Here is a 21,922-nt window from a genome sequence, read left to right as displayed (position 1 = left end):
TTTTAAGCAGCTCGTAATGAGAGAGGTGGAAAGTATAAAAAAAGTTGATAAAAAATAGGATGGATCTAAAAAAGGAAGAACAAAGAGCTCTTAAAGAACTTAGGGAAGACAAAGAGGTGGTCATAAAACCCGCCAACAAGGGGGGAGGTATCGTGGTGATGGATAGAACATACTATATCAAAGAATCTCTGAGACAACTAGATGATGGAGTCACATACAAGAAGTTAATAGGAGATCCTACTAAAGACATGAAGAAAATATTTTTGGAACATCTAGGAAAAGGCCTAATGATGGTTCTGGTACAAGTGAGTTTACTCCCAGACACACTCCTGTATTTCCTTTTCTGTGTTTTCCGATTGTTGTCACTATATATTGTTAATGTGTTTTTCTGATTTTATATAGAAGATACCGTATCCACTACAGTTGTAGCGCTCCGTGTTTTGGTATCTATTGTTATTTTGTGTCACGTAGTGTCACTCTGGGGTAGTGCAGCTGCACTGCATATATTCTCAAGCGTTTTGACATTGTTTGGTTCAAGGTTCAATATCACCTGCAATGGTAAGAGGGCAAGTAAAACATTTGAACCCTGATCTAGTTGATATGACGGGCTTGACAGCAGTTGTTGCAACAATGTTAATGGTATTAAAATGATGCACTATTAAACACTCCTTATGAACATAAGAAAAGAAAAATGTTACCTGCGCTTTCTCCTTAATCCCTATGTATATTTAGACAAATGGAGGTCATTTAGTTGCTCCAATGGCCATTGGAGGGAATGCCCGCCTGCCAACGTCAAGGCAGACCCCCCTAAGCGGGTCCTAACACTGACCCTTCAGCCTGCTTCCTTGAGCTTCTGGCAAAGATATCTCTAATGAGACAGAAAGGGGTATTTTTTATATACACCCCTATACTTATTAACCCTTAATAGGGAACACATGGGATGGGCAGCAGCATTGTAACCAGGCTGTGTGATACAAAGTAAATACAAATACAAAAAGAGAAGTCCTGCGCTTAAGCAGCAAGGACTACAATACACATCAGCCCCAATATATAGTAAAAACCAAAGAAAAGAAAAATGTTACCTGCGCTTTCTCCTTAATCCCTATGTATATTTAGACAAATGGAGGTCATTTAGTTGCTCCAATGGCCATTGGAGGGAATGCCCGCCTGCCAACGTCCTTATGAACATAGTGTGGACTTATGAAGTAATTTACTAGCGAAGATTCCTTGATTTAGATCTATTCTGTCTATGTGTTTTCTTTGCTATGTTTTGTATTGTATAGTTTAGTTTTTCCTTCTCTTCCTGTAAGGTGATTGGCAAAGGATCCATTGAAACATTAGTTAAGGAGCTTCTTCGTGATGTGTCAACCGATTTGGGGAAAACTCGAGCTATCTGGATATGGATATGTCACCATATAGGTAACTCAGAGTTAAATAAAAATGTCACTTGGTACTTTAATTTGTTTACCTTTCTTGAAGTCCACATAATTATATGTTCTATTATTTGTCATGTTTCTGAGCAGGTCAGAGGGGAGACTTATGCCGGGGTTGACTTGAGGTTCTTTATTTTGAACTTTAGGCATGTTTAGACAAGGAAACAATAAGAGTAACAGGATACAAAGGGGAAAGGGAACAATAAAGACAGAGGGAGAAAGCAGAACCTATAAACGGGATTACAGGTAAGAATAGTAAGAGGAAAACCTATAAGTGAAATAATAGGTTAGGAGGAAGAAGGAGTGGTTATAGAAATAACGAGTAAGGCAATATGCCCCAGGAGAAATAAGGAGCTAGGCAATATGCCCCAAGTAGCTCATCAGGTAACAGGTATAATAAGAGAGGAAATACCTATAAGAAATTATAGGTAAGAGACAAACAATATATAATATAACAGAGATAAACAGAATATGAAAGTATAATTAAATCAGGTTAGACATTTAGTAAATCAGAGTCCTTTGGTTGAAAGCAGTAATGTAGTTTCAGATAATTGCAGTAAGGTTACTCAGGATTGAAGCAATCAATAGTCAGTATTATCCAGGTAAGTTGTGATGGATCCGGTTAAATGTCCAATATAACAAATGCAATAAGGTACATTGGTATTAAAAGTCCAGTAAGAATTAAAGCAGGGTGATATTGTTGTTCAGGTTTTGTTTTACCAAGCTTCTTTGAGAAGAGCAGGCTGGAAACAAGCAGGTTTGATGAGTAGATCAAGATGGTTCAAAGTAAATCAGATTTGATCAGGTTTATCTGTATGAGCCAGGGGCAGAAGAATTGTCAGGTTCAGAACAGTAACTTCTCTCATTGTGAAGGCCCTTTGGTTTAGACAGGTGTGGCCTTTTATAGTTAAAAGAAGACATAGTCTTAAATTAGAGGGACAAAGGTTTAAAAATAATATAAGGAAGTATTACTTTACTGAGAGGGTAGTGGATGCATGGAATAGCCTTCAGCTGAAGTGATAGAGGTTAACACAGTAAAGGAGTTTAAGCATGCGTGGGATAGGCATAAGGCTATCCTAACTATAAGATAAGGCCAGGGACTAATGAAAGTATTTAGAAAATTGTGCAGACTAGATGGGCCAAATGGTTCTTACCTGCCGTCACATTCTATGTTTCTATGTTGGTCCAGGTGAGTATTTTAGGCAGGTGTGAGAGACTGAGGATAGTCTAGTTGTTGGAGAGGCCACTTGTGGTGGAAAACTGGTATTGCAATAAACTAAAATAGAAGAAAAAGAAACATATTCCTGGTTGTCAGGATAGGATCCTGACATTATTATTCTACTGTTCATTTGATAATAGTCTTTATTAACCAGACTTTACTAAGGCAAGCATGCAAGATTGATACACAATTTTACTACTACCATAGATTAAAGCTGAGTAATACAAATTCCAATAAAACACATTTGAATTCTAGGCTGTTACACTACAAAATGTGGAAACATCTCAGGAAGATGAACACTTTCTGTATTTATTTTACCATAAAAAAACATGTGGACAAGTCATGTTTTGCCCAAGCAGGGTTTTTGTTCTGTGTTAATTTAGCTTCTAAAATGTAGGTATACAAAGAAAAGTATGTGACGTGATGGGAATTTGGCCCTTAATTGGGGGAAGGTCAATATTTTTTTGTAAGGGTCTACACAATCCCTAATGTATGCCAGAGAGCCTGAGTGCCATGTTCAAAAAGGCTGATTGTCCATGCCATTGTGACAGTTTGGGTTTGATAGAAATGTGAAGAATCGAGAGTGTTGCCAATGTATGAGTTTAAGTCTCATGAGTTTTCACACGTTAATTGTGGAGAAAAGTAAATGGTGCTTGACACTCTCTGGTAAAGCTGTGTATGGTGTATGTTGTAGATTGGTAAAGTAGATTTCAGGGCAGAACTCTTGTTCCAGTGCAGAAAATGTTTCATGGCCTGAAGTTCAATCAAGAGCATGGTGATATCTAACCGCTATGTTGTAGTCAAATAAATAGGGAATGTTGAGGCCCAATTTGAATTGAGGTTGCTGCAGCTTCCTCAGGTCATCCTTGCTGACTTCTCATGCCAGTTTGAAACAATTTTTATATTAACAATTTTTTTAGGTGTCATGTATCAAATACATGACTTGGTAAAACTCCATTGAATTTCTTGCATGTGGTAATGAATGATGATGGAAAGACATAGAAACATAGAAACATAGAATGTGACCGCAGATAAGAACCATTTGGCCCATCTAGTCTGCCCAGTTTTCTAAATACTTTCACTAGTCCCTGGCCTTATCTTATATCTAGGATAGCCTTATGCCTATCCCACGCATGCTTAAACTCCTTTACTGTGTTTACCTCTACCACTTCAGATGGAAGGCTATTCCATGCATCCACTACCCTCTCAGTAAAGTAATACTCCCTGGTATTATTTTTAAACCTTTGCACCTCTAATTTAAGACTATGTCCTCTTGTTGTGGTAGTTTTTCTTCTTTTAAATATAGTCTCCTCCTTTACTGTGTTGATCCCTTTATGTATTTAAATGTTTCTATCATATCCCCCCTGTTTCATCTTTCCTCCAAGCTATACATGTTAAGATCCTTTAACCTTTCCTGGTAAGTTTTATCCTGCAATCCATGAACCAGTTTAGTAGCCCTTCTCTGAACTCTCTCTAAGGTATCAATATCCTTCTGAAGATACGGTCTCCAGTACTGCGTGCAATACTCCAAGTGAGGTCTCACCAGTGTTCTATACAATGGCATGAGCACTTCCCTCTTTCTACTGCTAATGCCTCTCCCTATACAACCAAGCATTCTGCTAGCATTTCCTGCTGCTCTATTACATTGTCTGCCTACCTTTAAGTCATCAGAAATAATCACCCCTAAATCTCTTTCCTCAGATGTTGAGGTTAGGAAACCCAGGTTCCCTTCCTGGTAAGACCACCTCACTGGTAAATGTCTTTGGACAAGACCCCTAACGATACGTGTCTGCCTACATCAAATCCTCATAGATTGTAAGCTCTTTTGAGCAGGGCCTTCTTCTCCTTTCTATACCGGTAAAGTGTTGTTTATGTTTGTGCTGTATACATGCTAATAATAATATAGACATGACATTGGTAGTATCCTTTTTTTTTTTTTAGAGTATGACATAGTGGGTTATAAAAATGAACACCTGCGATCTTCAGATCCTAAAGACGTATTTAAGACGAGAAAGGGCGTATGTGCTGGGTACTCTTCTCTCTTTGAACATATGTGCAGGTAAAAATGACAAGGAGAAGTAAAACATTGACTAGGTTACAGAAAATAAATTGTAAAGTATTCTTCAAGTTCAATGTCCCATTATTTCTGCCAGCAAAAGGTAACCCGGCAACTCTTAATGCGTTTTTGCCAAGCCAAAGGATAGCGCCGCTATAGGTAAATTCATTGTAAGGATTGTAACTTTGTATATTTGTTAATGAATCATGCTAGCATTCAAAATATGCAATACAAAATACTTCTATTTCTATTTATAACTGGCACACCACACCAGACTATTTATAACTGGCACACCAGATTTACCTGTTTAGATTCCTGTAACTAGCACTTACGGTAAAAATCCCAACCCTGAAACCACATATTGTCAGTGCTTATCTATCAAACTAAAAATAGAAAACAAATAAACCTTCAAGAAAATAAAAATCAGAAATATTGTTTCTCTTCTAGGAAAAGGTTCAATATGTGCTATGCTTGAAGCTTCTATTAGGTCTCATTAGCCAAGTCCTGCAATGCAGGACGTCAAGCTCAGCTCAGAGCTAGAGAGGCAGAGAGGGGCATCTGATGGATCCCAAGTCAAATGGTTTTATTACCCGCAAATTCAGCCATTTACAGATTCACTCACAGACACTGCAGATTCACACACTTACAGATCCACACACATATTAGAGATGCACAGTTATAAACGCTAGCCATTATCTTTTTTCCTCAATAAAAGAAGGTTAACACCAAAAGAAAACAAATCAAACTATCATTCAAAAATGTAATTTTAGACACCCTCCAACTTACTTACTATTTTGATGCAGGAAGGTGGCTTCCCTTATGTCCAGCGACACACACTCCCGCTACCCTCTTGTGCAGCTGTCATAGAATTCTTGGAAGAAGTGACATAAGATCACTACCTTCCAGTGCTACGATGGAGGAGAGAAGAGGGAGCAGCTCAATGACCGTTCCTTGCACTGTCCCCTTGGAGTGTGCACCATGTGTGGTTGTATAGGTCGTACACCAATAAGGTCAACCCTGATCTGGTGACCCTCATGAGGATCCTTGAAAATAACAGAGAAGAAAAGGGAGGGAAGGGGGTTACTTTCTCTTCCATTGTGCCCCCCACCCCTATTTTTTATGATTGACATTTTGCATCTGATTTCTTAATAACAGCAACTTGGATGCAAATGCAGGAACTTGTGTAATTAGTTTAAGTATAACAGCTCAGCTGGCTTACATATCCGTATGTGTTTGGTGATCAGGCTGCCCACTGCCGTCATCATGCTGTGTTCCTCTAGAACTGGCAACTTTGGGTCTAAATGTCTGACTTTCTGCTTTATCAACTAGATGTTTTTTTTTAAATTCTTTATTTTTGCATTTGGAAAATGGTACAGCATATTGTAGTACTCAGTACATAACAAATAAACAAAATAATAATAATAATAATAATAATAATAATAATAGCATAAAACAGTAGTGCAACACACCAAGCAGTGAGTAAACAAAGTACTGGCATTCCCATAGCTTTGGTCTTGTACACATAATGGTGGGTTTTAACAATACATGAAACAGATAACCTAGATAAAATGGAAATTGAGGAAGCATTTGTTTCAGATCGAGTGATTTGTTGCCATTGAATGCCTTTGAGCCCTGTTTAGTGGGTCGAGTTCCGGTCAGTATCAATGAAAAATAAACGGTAAAGCTAGAGTATTAGCCCCATCCTTTTGTGTGTGAGGATTTTTATAGAAGGGTTAAAGTCTATAGCGAAAGACATAGAAAGACAAATAATGATAGAGGAAGAAAAGTAAAGGTGAGTCCTCTCGTAGAGGTTGTTTGGAAGTGTAGTGAGCGCGACATCTGGATGACGGAGCGGACAGCAAAGATTGTGGGACCAAAATGACAGTAACGTTCTAGGCTAAGGATCCATGTTCAGAGAGTTGGGGATGGTCATTACATATGCTGAAGCGTGGGAGCGATAGGCAGTCCTCTTCCCCCCCCCCCATCGCTCTACGCGAAGTTCAAATAGCTAGTCAGCCATGGTTCCCAATCTCTATCAAACTTCCTTAAAGTGCCTTTAACCTGTGCTGGAAACTTGACCAACTACAGGATTTTAAGCATTTTATCATACCTGGTTACGATTCACATGACTTCATTTCTTCTTTAACATAAGTACATTTCTCATTCAGCCATAATACTGTGAATGAAGATGAACATATTGGATTCATTCTCTATCATTTTGAAAATTAGATTAAATTTGTTGCAGTGTAGACATAAATTGTATCATTCAACCCATACCCAAACCACTGTGGGGAATAGTTTTGTTTTGCAGTGCAGAGTTCCTGAAATAGTTCCATGCTATTTGCAACTCTGACATAACCTCAGCGAAAACACTTGCTTATAGTGTTCCTTTAACAACACGTCCTCTTTATTAACAGAGACATAGTCTTTTTTTTCAAATTAGTTGTTTTTTCCATTTTGTTTTTAAACTCCACAGTAGCAAATGCTACTATCACTTTATTTCCATGCTTAATAATGAAATTTGTAATACTAATGTGATAACATTATACTTTTGTGCCTTGATAACTAAAGTTTCAATATGTCTTTGTAGCATTGCTGGTGTGCAGTGTAAAACTGTGAGCGGTTACGGCAAGGGTATGTCATACCAGGTAGGACAGAATATTACTGAAGATTCTAGTCACGCCTGGAATATGGTCTATTTGGAAGGAGGTTGGCATTTGCTGGACAGCACTTGGGGAACAGGAACTTGCAATAATAACATATTTTCGTTTAAGTAAGTAAAACCAAAACTTGGCTTGTTGTTATGGTATAAAATAAAAGGTAAATGTTTTATTACAATAGAGTAAATAATGATTTTTGCACTGAATAATTGTATAGTGTTAGATGCACTAACTAGTGTAAGGTGTCGACACATAGGCCGACACATATTGTCAATATACTGACGAGTGTACATAATATATATGTAACATGATGCATTTAAAAAAAAAATAAAGCTATTGAACAGGAGTAAGGTTTAAATATATACGATGATTTGAATGTTGCACCTAACAGTGGCGACTAAGGAAATGTAAAGGTGGTGGGGCGCTAGACTCCGGACTTGACGTCCTTTTACCCCATGTACTCAATTCCTTTCTCAAGGAGACGTCAAGCCCTGTTCAGCAACATTAGTCAATATATACATGTATTTAGAAAACAATAACTACTTTAACCCCTTAAGGACCAAACATCTGGAATAAAAGGGAATCATGACATGTCACACATGTCGTGTCTTTAAGGGGTTAAAGAGGTTTGACTCCACTCCTAAACCTAAACAAAGCCAATAGGAGATGTTGGTTTGCATGTCTGAGGGATTTAAACACAGATAATAGGAGGGTTTTTCAAAAGGTCCCAAAATCTCAACATAATTAGTTTCTCACCTTTCAGTAGTATCTTCATCTATCAATAATGGGCAAGTATGAAACTGTAGATGCAGATGATAGACATAACTTTTTTTTCTAGCATACACAGATCCTTACCATGCCAGTAGATGTGATCTTATTTTAGCAACAAAAACAGGGGGTCCTGCCCCATCTGCCCCTATTGACCAGCATTCACTTTTTTTTTTAATTCTTTTTTTTTGCATTTGGAAAATGGTACAGCATATTGTAGTACTCTGTACATAACAAATAAACAATAATAATAATAATAATAATAATAATAATAATCATAATAATAACATACTAAGTGTCTCTTTGATTTGGCCTCTCACCATGTGAGAAAGCTAAAGGTTATCGGTGACAACCATACCTGAGGATGTCTCACATCTGAAGTAGAGGTTTTCTGTTTTGGTGCCAAGAAGGAAATGGGTAGATTTACACATAACTTATCATCTCATCTTCCCAGAAAAGAGATATTTCACCTGCAGTCCTGGCAACTATTTGCGAAATCCAAAAAACCTTGCTGAATTCTAACAGATTTCTAGATATGACAGCCACCACCCTCATAGCATATCTATATTCCCTTATACACAAGTCCCGTCTAGGCCCTTACGATCTGCTGAAGACTTACGTCTATCTTCTGTCCGTCTTCTCCCACCTCTGATGCTCGCCTTCAAGATTTCTCGAGGGCTGCGCCGTTCCCGTGGAACTCTCTTCCCTCCTCCGTTAGATGCTCACCCAGTCTCCACTTCTTCAAAAAATCATTAAAAAACAACTTCTTCATAAAAGCGTATCAATTAAACTGTTAATAGCTCCTGACTGATTCCTCTTCTGCAACTGTCACTAGTCTAATACTATCCTTACCTTTTTGTGTAATTTTACCCCACTCCCTCTAGCATGTAAGCTCATTGAGCAGGGCTCTCAACCCCTCTGTTCCTGTGTGTCCAACTTGTCTGGTTACAACTACATGTCTGTTCGTCCACCCATTGTAAAGCGCTACGGAATTTGATGGCGCTATATAAATATCATAATAATAATAATAATAACTATGAAAAAGCATATTATAACTGTTATTTTGTGTAATTTAATTTATTTATCTTGCATTTGTTCCTTGGTGTATATCTAACAACAGCTGCAAAAGCTGAAACTCTCTTGTCTGACACTTTTGCAACCCTTCCCTTCTTCCCCATCCTAGACATTTGTGTGGCTGTCCAATCACAGACTTCCCAATGTAGCTCACTGAGAAGTCTTTGCAAGGCAGCTGCTCTGGGCAATTGCTGCCTCTTGAGTTTACTACCAGGAAGTAATAGGACTGGTTGTCTGATTGACAGTCAGGGGGGTGTAGCAATGTTAATTTACAAAAAACACTAATTTATATTGAAATCTGCACTTTTTGTAAAATGATAAAAGAGGACAAACACTACACACAAAACGCTGAAGTGCTCTAGGGGTCTAGAGTGTCCCTTTAATAAGTCAATAAATCTGAGTGATTTCTATGTTGCAGATACAATGAGTTCTATTTCCTGACACATCCAGCACTGTTCATTGAAGATCATTTACCCGAAAATTCAGATTGCCAGTTACTGGAGCCACGCATTTCTCAAAAGCACTTTGAGCAGATTGTATATCGTACACCATATTTTTATAACCTGGGGCTGTTGTTCTCTGAACCTGACACAGTGATCATTGAAACAGGTAACTGGATTAGTGTCATCATAATTTTTTTTGTTCTAGTGTATATAGAAAAATGTTGACTTTCAGAATTGTTTTTTGTTTTCTTTTTTGTTTCTGCTGATTTTTCCATCTATTGATTGTGCGTCTGTTTTAAATGAATTCCATTATATTTTAAATATGTGGGAGCAAATTGTAGTTAAAATTCTTTACAGGAAATTTTCAGAAAGGTGCGAGAGAGAAAGTAAAATAAATTTGTTAAATGATGTACATCAAGCATGTCAAACTCAAAAAAAAGTGTAGAGTAGGTTAGCGCTAATAATATACAAAGGAGGCAGCAACCTTACAGAGGGTCACCCTCTAACCCTCTGGGATAAGGATGTACAGGAAAAAAGGGGAGAAAAGGCTGCGCCAAGAGATACAATAAAATAAGTCCCAATAAAAATATAAATAGGATATATATAAATATATATAAAAGTCAATATAAAAAGGAGGATAAATGTCTATGTTGCGCTGGTGTTCTCTCTTCTTATGATGCTTTGGATCCTCCCGTGATATGTAAAATATAAAAGGGAAAAGGACCAATGGTGCAGATTGTGGGGTACGTGGAAAATGAAGAATAAAAGATGTAATAAACTCACATTTATATGAGCTATAACCAGCTCAGGTGGAATGGGCGTTCTGCAGTATAATCCCTGCTAGTAGGATATCAGGAAATTCTGATCCACTGGTGCTGTCCAATTCTCAGGAGAAGGGAGAAAAATATATAACAGATAGTGCTCTCTGAAGATAAGATGTGGTATATACAAAACAAAATAAATATACTCACAGTATACAGTGCAGATGACACTGCACTTGAGATATGGCGTGGGTGGTATAATCCCCACCTTAGGATATATAAAATGCCAGGAAAGGATAATATAAAATTGGAGTGATAAAAATATATATAATAAAAATATGAATGGCACAGAGATAAAGCCAAACGTAATTTATTATTTTTTTTTTTTTATTAATTGAGTTTATTGTTTTCGATCATAAAATAGAAAGGGTGGGGGTACAGAAAAAAAAGGGGTAGGGTGGGGGATTCAGGGTTACAGTACAAAGGATCAGATACAACACAGTGACATTCATATTTCATATTAATCACCGCCTATCTATGTACGCAGTGGTTTGGGCGTAGTGTAGTCTCTGCTCGTCCCAATTTAGAACGGGCGTTACCCATACCCCTCTTTTCCACCTTCAAGTGTAACTCGTCATTGAGACAGTGTAGCTATCAGCCTTTTATAGGCATGCAGGGGCGATGCTCTGGCTATCTTGTGTCTGTTCGTCATGTGATACGTGTACCTGCTATATACCTTAACCTTGTTGGGCATTCAGGGGGGTCAAGAAGTCTCAAGTGTCGGCTATCTACTCGACGAGGCTCTCCACCTACACGATTAATGCCTCCTATATATCCCCCTAAGTGTGGCACTCTGTGATGTATTACGTAAGTGTCAAGGCATTGCTCCGCCTGAACCTCCCAAATTAAAGCATAATAACGGAAAAAACAAATAGAATACATTTAAAAAACAATCTAACATAAATCTAACATGAGGGAGAACCATAACTGCTTGCTATCCAGCAGCTATTCGGATTCCTATGGCTGTCGTCTTAGGCGATGGCATCGACCAGGATGGGGGGGGGGGGGAGGAATAAGAAGCTCCCTGCCCTAAAGTTCTCTTATTTTTTTTTTTTGTGTGTTTTTTTTTTTATAGTTAGTAACAGGTGTGTGCATGATCTGGCTCTGAGGCCTATTGAAGGTTTTATGGAGGCTGGAACTGAAAGCGGCTACACCAAGGTTCCCAGTTTTGAGATATTTTATGTTTTTGGTCGGCAGTTATCGCCGATGAGATGTCATATACATAATTTAGTCGGATTTTGTCCATGAGGTTCTTTTCAGAGGGGCAATTGGTTGATTTCCAATTGAGCGCTATAAGAGCTCTAGCTGCTAGTATCACCTGTGCGGCCAATGCTTTCTCCTGCTTCGTCCAGCTGGCGGGAAGGTCCAACCATAGGCAGGCCCCAAACTCCAGCGGGAGAATAATATCTACTTTGCTAAGCAACCTAGAAACCTCCAACCACAATGGCCGAATAAGGTCGCATCCCCACCATATGTGGAGCGTCGTGCCTTTTTGTGCTCGGCATCTCCAACATCGGTCAGAAGTGTTTGGGTATATTTTGCTAAGTTTATCCGGCGTCAGATACCATCGGTACATTAGCTTTCTGTGAGCTTCAATATGTGAGTAGCACGCGGTATACCCAGTCAGTGCATTGACTAGTGCTAGCCATTTGTGGGGAAGAAGAGTTGTCCCACTTTCTTTTTCCCATTGGGACATAAATGATAGGTTTGGGGACAGTGGGAAGTTCGATATTGCTTTGTAGCACCTGGAGAGCAATTTAGGCCTAAGGGGGTATTTCCAACATGTCATAAGGAGATCGCATTGCTGAGTAGATTCCCCAGCCTTGCCCTCTGTGGTCCTATCTACATGCTCCAATAGTGCGCTTTTAATTTGGAGGTAAGGGAACACATATCTAGGAGCTAGGCTGTACTTCTGTTGGAGCTCAGCAAAGGGAGTGATTTCCGTACCAGTAAACAATTGGGAGACACTAGTGATGCCCGCTTCTGCCCATGTGGATAGTGAGAGCCATGGTAACACTGTGGACATGGCGTTTAATGGCGCCAATCTGTGAAATCTAGGAGTCTTAGTCTGAATTGCTCTAAACTTATCCCATATGTGTACCGTCAGTTTTGTTGTGGAAAGGAGCGTGCGCGCCTTCCCCCTTTTAGCTGGTGGGGACCACATGTGCTCTAGGAGTGTCTCCTTAGGCCATTGTTTGCGTTCCATGTCGACCCAAAGTAGTTGTCCCTTGTCTGCATGGAGATTTACTGCCTGGGATAGTATGGCTGCCAAGTGATACATGGCCACCTGCGGCACCCCCATCCCTCCCATCTGGAACGGTCTATACAAGGTGTGACTCGCTACTCTCGCACGTTTGTTCCCCCATATAAAGCTATTAATAATGGACTGGGCTTTTTTACAAAAACTTTGTGGAATAGTTACAGGCAACATACGAAATAAGTACAGTAGTTTAGGTAGGGCCATCATTTTCACTGCATTAACTCTCCCTGCCCATGAGAGCATCACGTCTTTCCAGGAGTTCAGGTCTTTGCGGATGGTTTCCAAGAGAGGAATATGGTTTAGTTTGTATATAGTATGTATCGATTTGGCAACTCGTACTCCCAAATAGGTTACCGACTCCGTCCTCCAATCGAAATCGAAGGTCTTTCTTAACACCTCAGCATTCTCCAAAGGGAGGTTAATTGGCAAGGCTTGTGTCTTAGCCGTATTAAGTTTGTAATAGGAGATAGAGCCGAAAGATTGTAGGATGGGCATAAGGTTTGGGAGTGACACCTCTGGCCTTGTCAGTGTCAGCAGAATATCATCTGCGAACAATGAGAGTTTGTATTGATGTTCGTCGATATTGACTCCGTGGATGTTCGGGTTCTGCCTAATGATCTGAGCTAAGGGTTCTAGACATATTATGAAAAGCAGGGGGGACAAAGGACAACCCTGTCTCGTTCCATTCGAAATTGGGAAGGGTGGGGAAATGAATCCCGCGTTAGTGACACTAGCTTCTGGGAAGGTGTATAAGGCCATAATCGCTTTTATGAATGCGGAAGGAAAGCCAAATTTGTCTAGTGCCGATTTCATGTATAGCCAATTGAGCCTATCGAAGGCTTTTTCCGCATCCAACGCAAGCAGCAGTCCTCCCAGTTTGTTAGTGTTGAGACCCTCCAAGACGTTAAGAAGAAGCCTAGAATTGTCTGAGCCCTGCCTGCCTTTGACAAAGCCAGATTGGTTATAGTGGATTAGAGTGGGGAGTAAGTGTTTGAGTCTAGTTGCCAGGATTTTTGCATATAGTTTGGTGTCAATATTCAATAGGGATATTGGGCGGAAGTTAGCACATGCTGTGGGTTTTTTACCCGGTTTAGGTAGTGTAACTATATGAGCTCGTAGCATTTCGCCAGGTAATTTACCTTGTGTGAAGCCTTGGTTAAACAGAGACACTAAATGTGGGGTAAGAGCAGTTTGGAAGGTTTTATAGTATATGGAGGAGAGTCCATCGGGCCCTGGTGATTTCGCGTTGGGTAAGTCTGTGATCATTTGTGTAACTTCCTCAACTGAGATTGGTTTAATCAGGTCAGGGATCTTATCAGTGGGCAGCGAAGGTAAATGGATTGTTTCTAGAAATTTATTTATCTGTTCTTGTGTTGGTTGGGATGTCAGGTTATCATCTTTAAGATTATAGAGTGTGCGGTAGAACTGAGCAAATTCCTGTACTATTTTATCTGGGTTTACAACTTTCTGACCCAGGGGATTGTGAACGTAAGCTATTTTGGTTGCTAGGCTACGCTTTTTAAGTCTAGATGCAAGTACTTTCCCTGCTCTGTTTCCCTGCTCATAGAATTTTGCTTTAAGTCTTCGTAGAAAGAAATTTGTTTTAGCCACTTCCAGTTCTTGTAGTTGCGTTCGTATGTCTGTAATCTCTCTAAGATGCGTCTTTGAGGGTGTTTGTTTATTGAGTGTATTCAGTTTTGTGAGGCGGCTAGTGAGGGTTATATACTTGGCTATACGCACGGCTTTGGCCCTACTCGCATGCTTAATTAGTACTCCCCTGATATATGCCTTATGGGCTAACCACAAACTTTCTGTGGATGTGTTTGGTTGAGAGTTGGTCAGAAAATAGACTTCCAGTTCTCTATGGAGGTCTTCTAATACTTGGGGGTCACTGAGCAGGCTTTCGTTAAGCCGCCAAGTTCCTCTCCCTTTAGCAGGGAATTGTTCGTTCAGGTGGAGAATGATCGGCGCATGGTCCGACCACGATATCAGGCCTATACTAGTATTGACAACGTTGCCAATCAAGGAGGTAGGTATCAAAAATCGGTCTATTCGGGAGTACGAGTTATGAGCCACTGAGTGAAATGTGAAATCCTTTTCTTGCGGATGTGTCACCCTCCATGGGTCTATAAAATTCTGCTCTAATAGAAGTTGATTGAGGTGCCCCGAGTTTGTTTTTCTGCCTATCTCAGTAGATGCCTTCACTGTGTGTGAAGAGGATGTATCCAGTTGAGTATCTAAGATGAAATTCGTGTCCCCTCCTATTACTACATCCCCTAGTCTGCCTTCGTCCAGTGCATTGAAAATAGTAAGGAGAAATGTGGTTTGTGCTGTATGAGGGCCATAAACGTTAATTAAGGTGTATGGGGCGTTATTCAGCAAACATTGTATAATTAAATATCTTCCCTGTTTGTCTGTGCGTTTTTTTACTAGTTCAAACGCCACATCTTTCCCGATAAGGATCGACACCCCCCGCTTCTTTTTAGAGAAGCAGGAGTGAAAGTCTAGGGGATATAGAGGGGAATTAAATTTGGGTCTTTTACCCCACTGGAAATGGGTTTCTTGGAAGAATACAATTTGGGCTTTAGCCCTTTTCGCTTCCAATAGTGCCAGTCTCCTTTTATTTGGGGAGTTGAGTCCTTTAGTGTTCAATGACAGAAACGTCAGCACCATTATATTACATACAACCTAATATGCTGTCTAGTATTGCTGAATGGCAATTCATACTCCTTTAACTTAGTCCCCCTGTCAGTTACCATCTCCCTGGGGCTCTGAGTGCAAGCCTCTTTATGTGTCCGTACTATGATTCCCTCAATCAAGACAAAGAAAAAAACAGTAAGATTTAAGAACTGAAGAACAAAATAACAGAACAAACATATATACAGTTGCCTGAAAACCACGTGACAAGCACACGGTAGGCAATCAGAATTGGTGACGTATACTGTATACGTCTGAGTGGCCTGGCTTGGGCCACTGGGGGGTGAAGTATCGGGTGGTACCATCTGTTGGATACAACATGTCATAGGGGACCTTCCCTATCCATGGATTTAACCTTAGACCGAGTCAGAGATGGAAGTCTCCAAGTCGAGATAATGAAAGGACCTGACTTATGTATCGCTGACTCGCTCCCTACATATTTCGGCTTACCTTCTATGTCCATTTATACTTATATATTTTTAACCGTGTTAACTTATGTGAATATGTCAAACATGCCCGGTTATTTTCCCGTGTATTTTTTTTTTTATTATTATTTTTACCTTTATTTATTTTTTTTTTTTTATTATAGTTTTTTTTTTTTTTGTTGTTGTTTTTTTTTTTTTTTTTTTTTTTGTTGTTTTTGGTTATTATTATTCTTTTTTTTTTTTTATTCCTTTTTTTTTTTTTTTTTTCTTTTTCTTTTTAGTGTGTTTAGTTTAACGTCTCATCCCATTATGTGATTTCTACCTGCATCCCATTTTACATTTACGGGATCCGGCCTCCAAAACACCTTCCCTCTCATTTAAAAGAGATGGAAAGAACTAATGACAATATAAGTGTCTGTGCCGTGACAATATGTGTGCCGTTCACTTAGCTGCGTCAATCCTGTGCCAGTCTCCAGCTACTCGGGATGGATGGGCTTGGGTGTTCTTTTCCGCCGACTCTGGTTGCGGCAAAGGAATGTTCCACTGTGTTAGCCCGTTCCTCCCGTCTTCTGGGTTGAGAAACACCCTCTCCACTCCATTTCTCCGTGCGATGAGGCGTGTCGGGAAGCCCCATTTATACTGTATGGACGCCTCTCTGAGTGCCTTGGTGATAGGGCCAAAAGCTCTTCGTTTAGCCATCGTCGCTGGTGACAAGTCGGTGTATAGCTGTATGTCCTTGAAGCGTTCTCCTAGGTTCCGCGCGTCTCGCGCCGCCATCATCAGCCTCTCTTTTGTCGTATAGAAATGCACCCTTACGATGATGTCTCTGGGCACTGCCGCTGGCAGGCCCCTGGGCTTCATCAGCCTGTGTACTCTATCTAGCTGTAACTCCTGCTCAGAAGCCTCTGGTAGTAGTGCCTGAAAGAGTTGGGTGACATAACCTCTTAACTCCGGTTGTTTAACCTCCTCAGAAATGCCGCGCAGGCGGATGTTGTTTCTGCGGGCTCTATCTTCTAAATCCACCACTTTTGTCTCCAACTGTTGGATTTGAGACTGAAATGTGGAGTAGGCGTCAGCCAGGGAATTATGTGCTTCTATGACCTCCTCCATCTTGTTTTCCAAATGGGCCGTGCGGTCCCCAATAGCCTGCACATCTCTTTTAATATCAGCAGCTAATTTTTGGAAGTCAGCTCTCATAGTGTGTTTGAGGTCTGACAACAGGATCCTAATGTCCCCTTCAACTTGGGGAATGTGTTGGAGGCGAGATACCGAAGTGACATCACTTGCCTCTGATTCAGATGCTGGTGAGTGCGCCACGTCGGCGCCATCTTGGAGCAGCTTGCTCGATGATGAGAGGGCCGAGATCTGCAGATTCGCGGCTTTCTGCCTCTGCTTTCTGGCTGGTTTGGACGACATCGCGGTCTGCCGGTGTTTAGCCGTGGAGGCAGCCGTTTTTTCCGGTCTAATGCTGTGGATACAAGCTGTTAAGGTACCCGGTCCGACGGAGCTAGTCTCTTACACGTCCAGCTTCGTCCGTGCCTTAGCCACGCCCCAAACGTAATTTATTATTAAAAGTATACAATAAAATCCATTAACGCGTTTCACCTCAAGGGTTTTATCCATTTTGATAAAACCCTTGAGGTGAAACGCGTTAATGGATTTTATTGTATACTTTTAATAATAAATTACGTTTGGCTTTATCTCTGTGCCATTCATATTTTTATTATATATATTTTTATCACTCCAATTTTATATTATCCTTTCCTGGCATTTTATATATCCTAAGGTGGGGATTATACCACCCACGCCATATCTCAAGTGCAGTGTCATCTGCACTGTATACTGTGAGTATATTTATTTTGTTTTGTATATACCACATCTTATCTTCAGAGAGCACTATCTGTTATATATTTTTCTCCCTTCTCCTGAGAATTGGACAGCACCAGTGGATCAGAATTTCCTGATATCCTACTAGCAGGGATTATACTGCAGAACGCCCATTCCACCTGAGCTGGTTATAGCTCATATAAATGTGAGTTTATTACATCTTTTATTCTTCATTTTCCACGTACCCCACAATCTGCACCATTGGTCCTTTTCCCTTTTATATTTTACATATCACGGGAGGATCCAAAGCATCATAAGAAGAGAGAACACCAGCGCAACATAGACATTTATCCTCCTTTTTATATTGACTTTTATATATATTTATATATATCCTATTTATATTTTTATTGGGACTTATTTTATTGTATCTCTTGGCGCAGCCTTTTCTCCCCTTTTTTTCATGTCAAACTCAAAGTCTAGCACGGGCCAAATAAACAAGGTTTAAGTTTATGTTGGCCGCAAAAATAAAAAAAAAACAACGTAAATTTTCAACTTAAACTTAGGTTTATTTTGAAAAGTACAGTATTAAAAAACAGCATCCCCTTCTACTAAACCTGAGCACCCCCCTCTACTAAATTCCATTCCTCCCCCATATACTAAATCCCAGTCCTCCCCCTATACTAAATCCCTGTCCCACCCTCTATTAAATCCCAGCACCCCCTCTAGCCAACAAGCAGACTCCACTCACATTGGCGCTGCCAGTATGCGACTCCGGAGTCCAGCCTCTGGTATACCCCAGATGGCGCCGTCCGCACCCTGTGCCAAAGTGGATCCTTCCGCTACTTCTTAAAACCCTGTGAAGGTGGAGCACGTCGACGTCAAGTCGGAATGTGACGTGACTTTGCGTGCCTCCATGCACCTCCAGGTACTCCACTGTCCAGCGGCGTCCATCACAACACTGACCGACACACAAACACTCACTGACACACACACAGACACACTGACAGACAAACACACACACAGACACACTCACTGACAGACACACAAATGCACACACACACTCACTGACACACACATACAGACACGCACACAGACAAACACACTCACTAACACACACACACACTCACTGACACACACGTACACACTCACTGACAGATACACACACACTGACAGATACACAAACACACTGACAGACACACACCTTTACACATTCTTGTACACACTCACATCATTTTATTTATTGCTCCCTACCTTTGGGAGCTGGTGTGGGGCCTCTCTCTGGGGTCCAGTTTGGATCTTCTATATGGAGATCTCCTTCCTGCTCCTCACTGCTGACTCGCACGCAGTTTAGTGACATCATATTCTGGCACCCGGCATCACTACAGACGGTGCGCGCGAGGAAGCAGTGAGGAGCAGGAAGACTGAGGTCCTCCAGTGACCTCTCCAAGTCTTGGCCAGGTTAAATTTTAGCAGATAGGCACCTGCAATGTGGAGAAAGCCGGGCCGCAAAGATGTTCATTGTGGGCCGCATGCGGCCCATGGGCCGCGGGTTTGACCTGCTTGATGTACATCAATTGCCTCCACATTCAGTCACACAGGGGCATGTAAATTGAATACTTCTATTGGTTAGTGTTTGTCCGCTCAGCTTAGTCAACTTTTTGCATTTACTCTAAAGGGCTCTTGTGTCTCTCAGAGTTGTAGGAATTGCAAAGAAATAAATATGCTTTTTAATGTCTGCATACATGTAAGATAAGCTGTTCGTAAATATTTCTATTGCTTTTCTTTCTAGTGAAAGGAATGGCCTCTATTGTCATCGAGAGCAGCTCCCGTGTGCTATATCTTTTTGACCTAAATGAAACAGAAAAAACAGGTTTTGTGCGGCTAATGGAATGCAAGGCAACATTTTTTATTTATCCTGAGAAGACTGGAAAACATAAACTCAACATTTATGCAAAATCACATGATTCAGAGGGAGATTATCACTGTGTTTTAAGTTATGTGGTAGATTGTAAATCTATAGACACCTCCATGAAGATCCCTAAGTGTCTCCGAATACCTGCAGGTCCAAGTTGGTTATCAGAGAAAGCAGGACTTTTTCAGCCCTCTCACCCAGACCCAATAATTTACACTAAGAATGGCTCTTTCACTATCAGCTTCACAGTAAAGCAGGATTTGAGTCTATTTTGTACCTTGAACTCTGATGACCTGCAGATGACTTCAGAGATGCAGCATAGACACATCTTCCAAACACAAAAAGAAGAAAGTGTGGAGTTTAAAGTTCGTCTTCCTCAATCAGGAACCTTTGTTCTAAGTGTGAACATTAAGGATAAAAACAGTGAGGTATATACATCTAGATGCAACTATCTCGTCATATGCTCTAATCCAGGTGTTCGTTGGCCAGAGTTCCCCTTGACTTATTCAGACTGGGCCAAACACTATGACTTGGTGGAACCTTTAGATGGAATTTTACCCAAAAATAGCAATGTATTCTTCAAGCTCCAGATTCCTGATGTGGCTGGAGTCACTGTAGATCGCAAAGACTCATTTCCTTTGACTCTCAATAACCAGGGATACTGGGAAGGAACAGCAAGAACAGACGATTGTAAAGAACTCTATGTTACTGTTAATTATAAAGAACAACCAAAGAAAAGGATGTATGTGTTACAATACCAGGTACAGTGAAGAATGAGACTATTGATACATATGTCAGAAGATGGATGGTAAGCAATACAAGTTGGAACAGTTTTTGGGTCAGATGACCAATCTCTAGACATTTTTCCTTATGTAATAATGAATATGACATACCAAGCACTCAATAAACCCTTCTCTAACAAACTATTTAATCCCCCTATTTTAACCCTTTATGTCACTATACCCTCCCTTCTCTAACAAACTATTTAATCCCCCTACTTTAACCCTTTGTGTCACTATACCCCACTCCCTCTGGCATGTAAGCTCATCGAGCAGGGCCCTCAACCCCCTCTGTTCCTGTATGTCCAGTGGTCTGATCTCAATTATGTGTCTGTTAGTTCACCCATTGTACAGCACTACGTCATTTGTTGGCGCTATATAAATAATAAAATAATAATAATAATAATAATAATAATAAGGCACCAATAACAATGCAAAGTCCCAGAAGTCCTGCACACTCTATATATCCAGATATGCACTAATGGCCTTCTTTAACAGAGTAAGAGGGACTGACCTCTTTCATTTAAAAAAAAAAACTTGGTTTATGCAAGAGAAAGACATTATACTCACACAAAACACTCCACAGACATCAACACAACATCTGGAGAGTGGTGGAATATTTGTCTATTTGAAATACATTAATTAGCAGGAAAACGTTCTAATAAACTGTTTTTTTCTAGAAAAAAAAGTTTCATGGTTGTCCTGTTCTCGAAGAGAAGCCCTATAGATCAGAATCTTCCTGTTCCCAAACCAGAGTTAATACACAACTGAAGTGTTGCGGAATAGACAAGCCCATAGGCCCATGATGGGGTCTGTAGGACAGCATGCATTGGACATCCCCTAGGAAACCATTGAATCAAAGTTTAACATTGCAGCACTAAGTGCAAAATGGACACTGCACACAGGCCACTTCAATGAGCTGAATTGGTCTGGGTGCCTACAGTGTACCTTTAGGATTTTTATCTCTTCACCTAAAACAATAATGAAAACATATAATGTTTAAAGCGTGTTGTTTATTTTGTATTATTTAGTTTGCAGTATTGTTTCTTAACCTTTCCCCCCTATCTTAATGAACCCTTTAAGAAAAGAAACAAAAATGTAAATTACAGTCCTCAATTATAACAGATGTATCATGAAACATTCTTAAGAATACTGTTTGTTAAAAAGGAAAGGAAAACACAAATATAGCTGGCAAACAATATTATGTCAATAATATAGATACACGGTAAATTATGATATATGATTTATGGCTATATATTAAACACAAGAATTGAGATGACACTCTTTATTACACTTAGAGGGGATTTGGTTTCCTTACAATAAATCTAAACACCCTATGTTTTTGTTTTTTTATTAAACATACTGTTACAAGATTGTGTATTGCAATCAACCCCAGCAAACAGAATACTTAAGAATGAAAGTGCTTGTGTTTAAGATACAAAAAAAAATTAAAATTAAATCATTTGGGCAAAATGCAATAATTGTGCGATATATTGTGCAAATACACTCCAAATCACTTTTACAAAACTCCACATTAAAGTACTTATC

At 40.0% G+C, this 21,922-nt stretch overlaps 1 protein-coding gene across 3 annotated transcripts in view; it reads left to right on the top strand.

Moving 5' to 3' along the window:
- Positions 1 to 20,475, top strand: part of LOC134586619 (kyphoscoliosis peptidase-like) — a 54,325-nt gene extending 33,850 nt beyond the window's left edge. For all 3 annotated transcript variants that reach the window (XM_063442254.1, XM_063442253.1, XM_063442252.1), the window contains exons 9-13: positions 1,311 to 1,419; positions 4,594 to 4,711; positions 7,299 to 7,481; positions 9,629 to 9,819; positions 19,473 to 20,475. In XM_063442254.1, the coding sequence (XP_063298324.1) occupies positions 1,311 to 1,419; positions 4,594 to 4,711; positions 7,299 to 7,481; positions 9,629 to 9,819; positions 19,473 to 20,365 (1,494 nt within the window). In that variant the 3' untranslated portion in view covers positions 20,366 to 20,475. The remainder of the gene's footprint in view (positions 1 to 1,310; positions 1,420 to 4,593; positions 4,712 to 7,298; positions 7,482 to 9,628; positions 9,820 to 19,472) is intronic.
- The last annotated feature ends 1,447 nt before the right edge of the window (positions 20,476 to 21,922 follow it).

This window comes from Pelobates fuscus, chromosome 2, assembly GCF_036172605.1.
Source record: "Pelobates fuscus isolate aPelFus1 chromosome 2, aPelFus1.pri, whole genome shotgun sequence".
Lineage (NCBI taxonomy): Eukaryota > Metazoa > Chordata > Amphibia > Anura > Pelobatidae > Pelobates > Pelobates fuscus.
The sequence above is the reverse complement of the archived record's forward strand: the minus strand, read 5'-3'. Positions and strand labels throughout refer to the sequence as shown.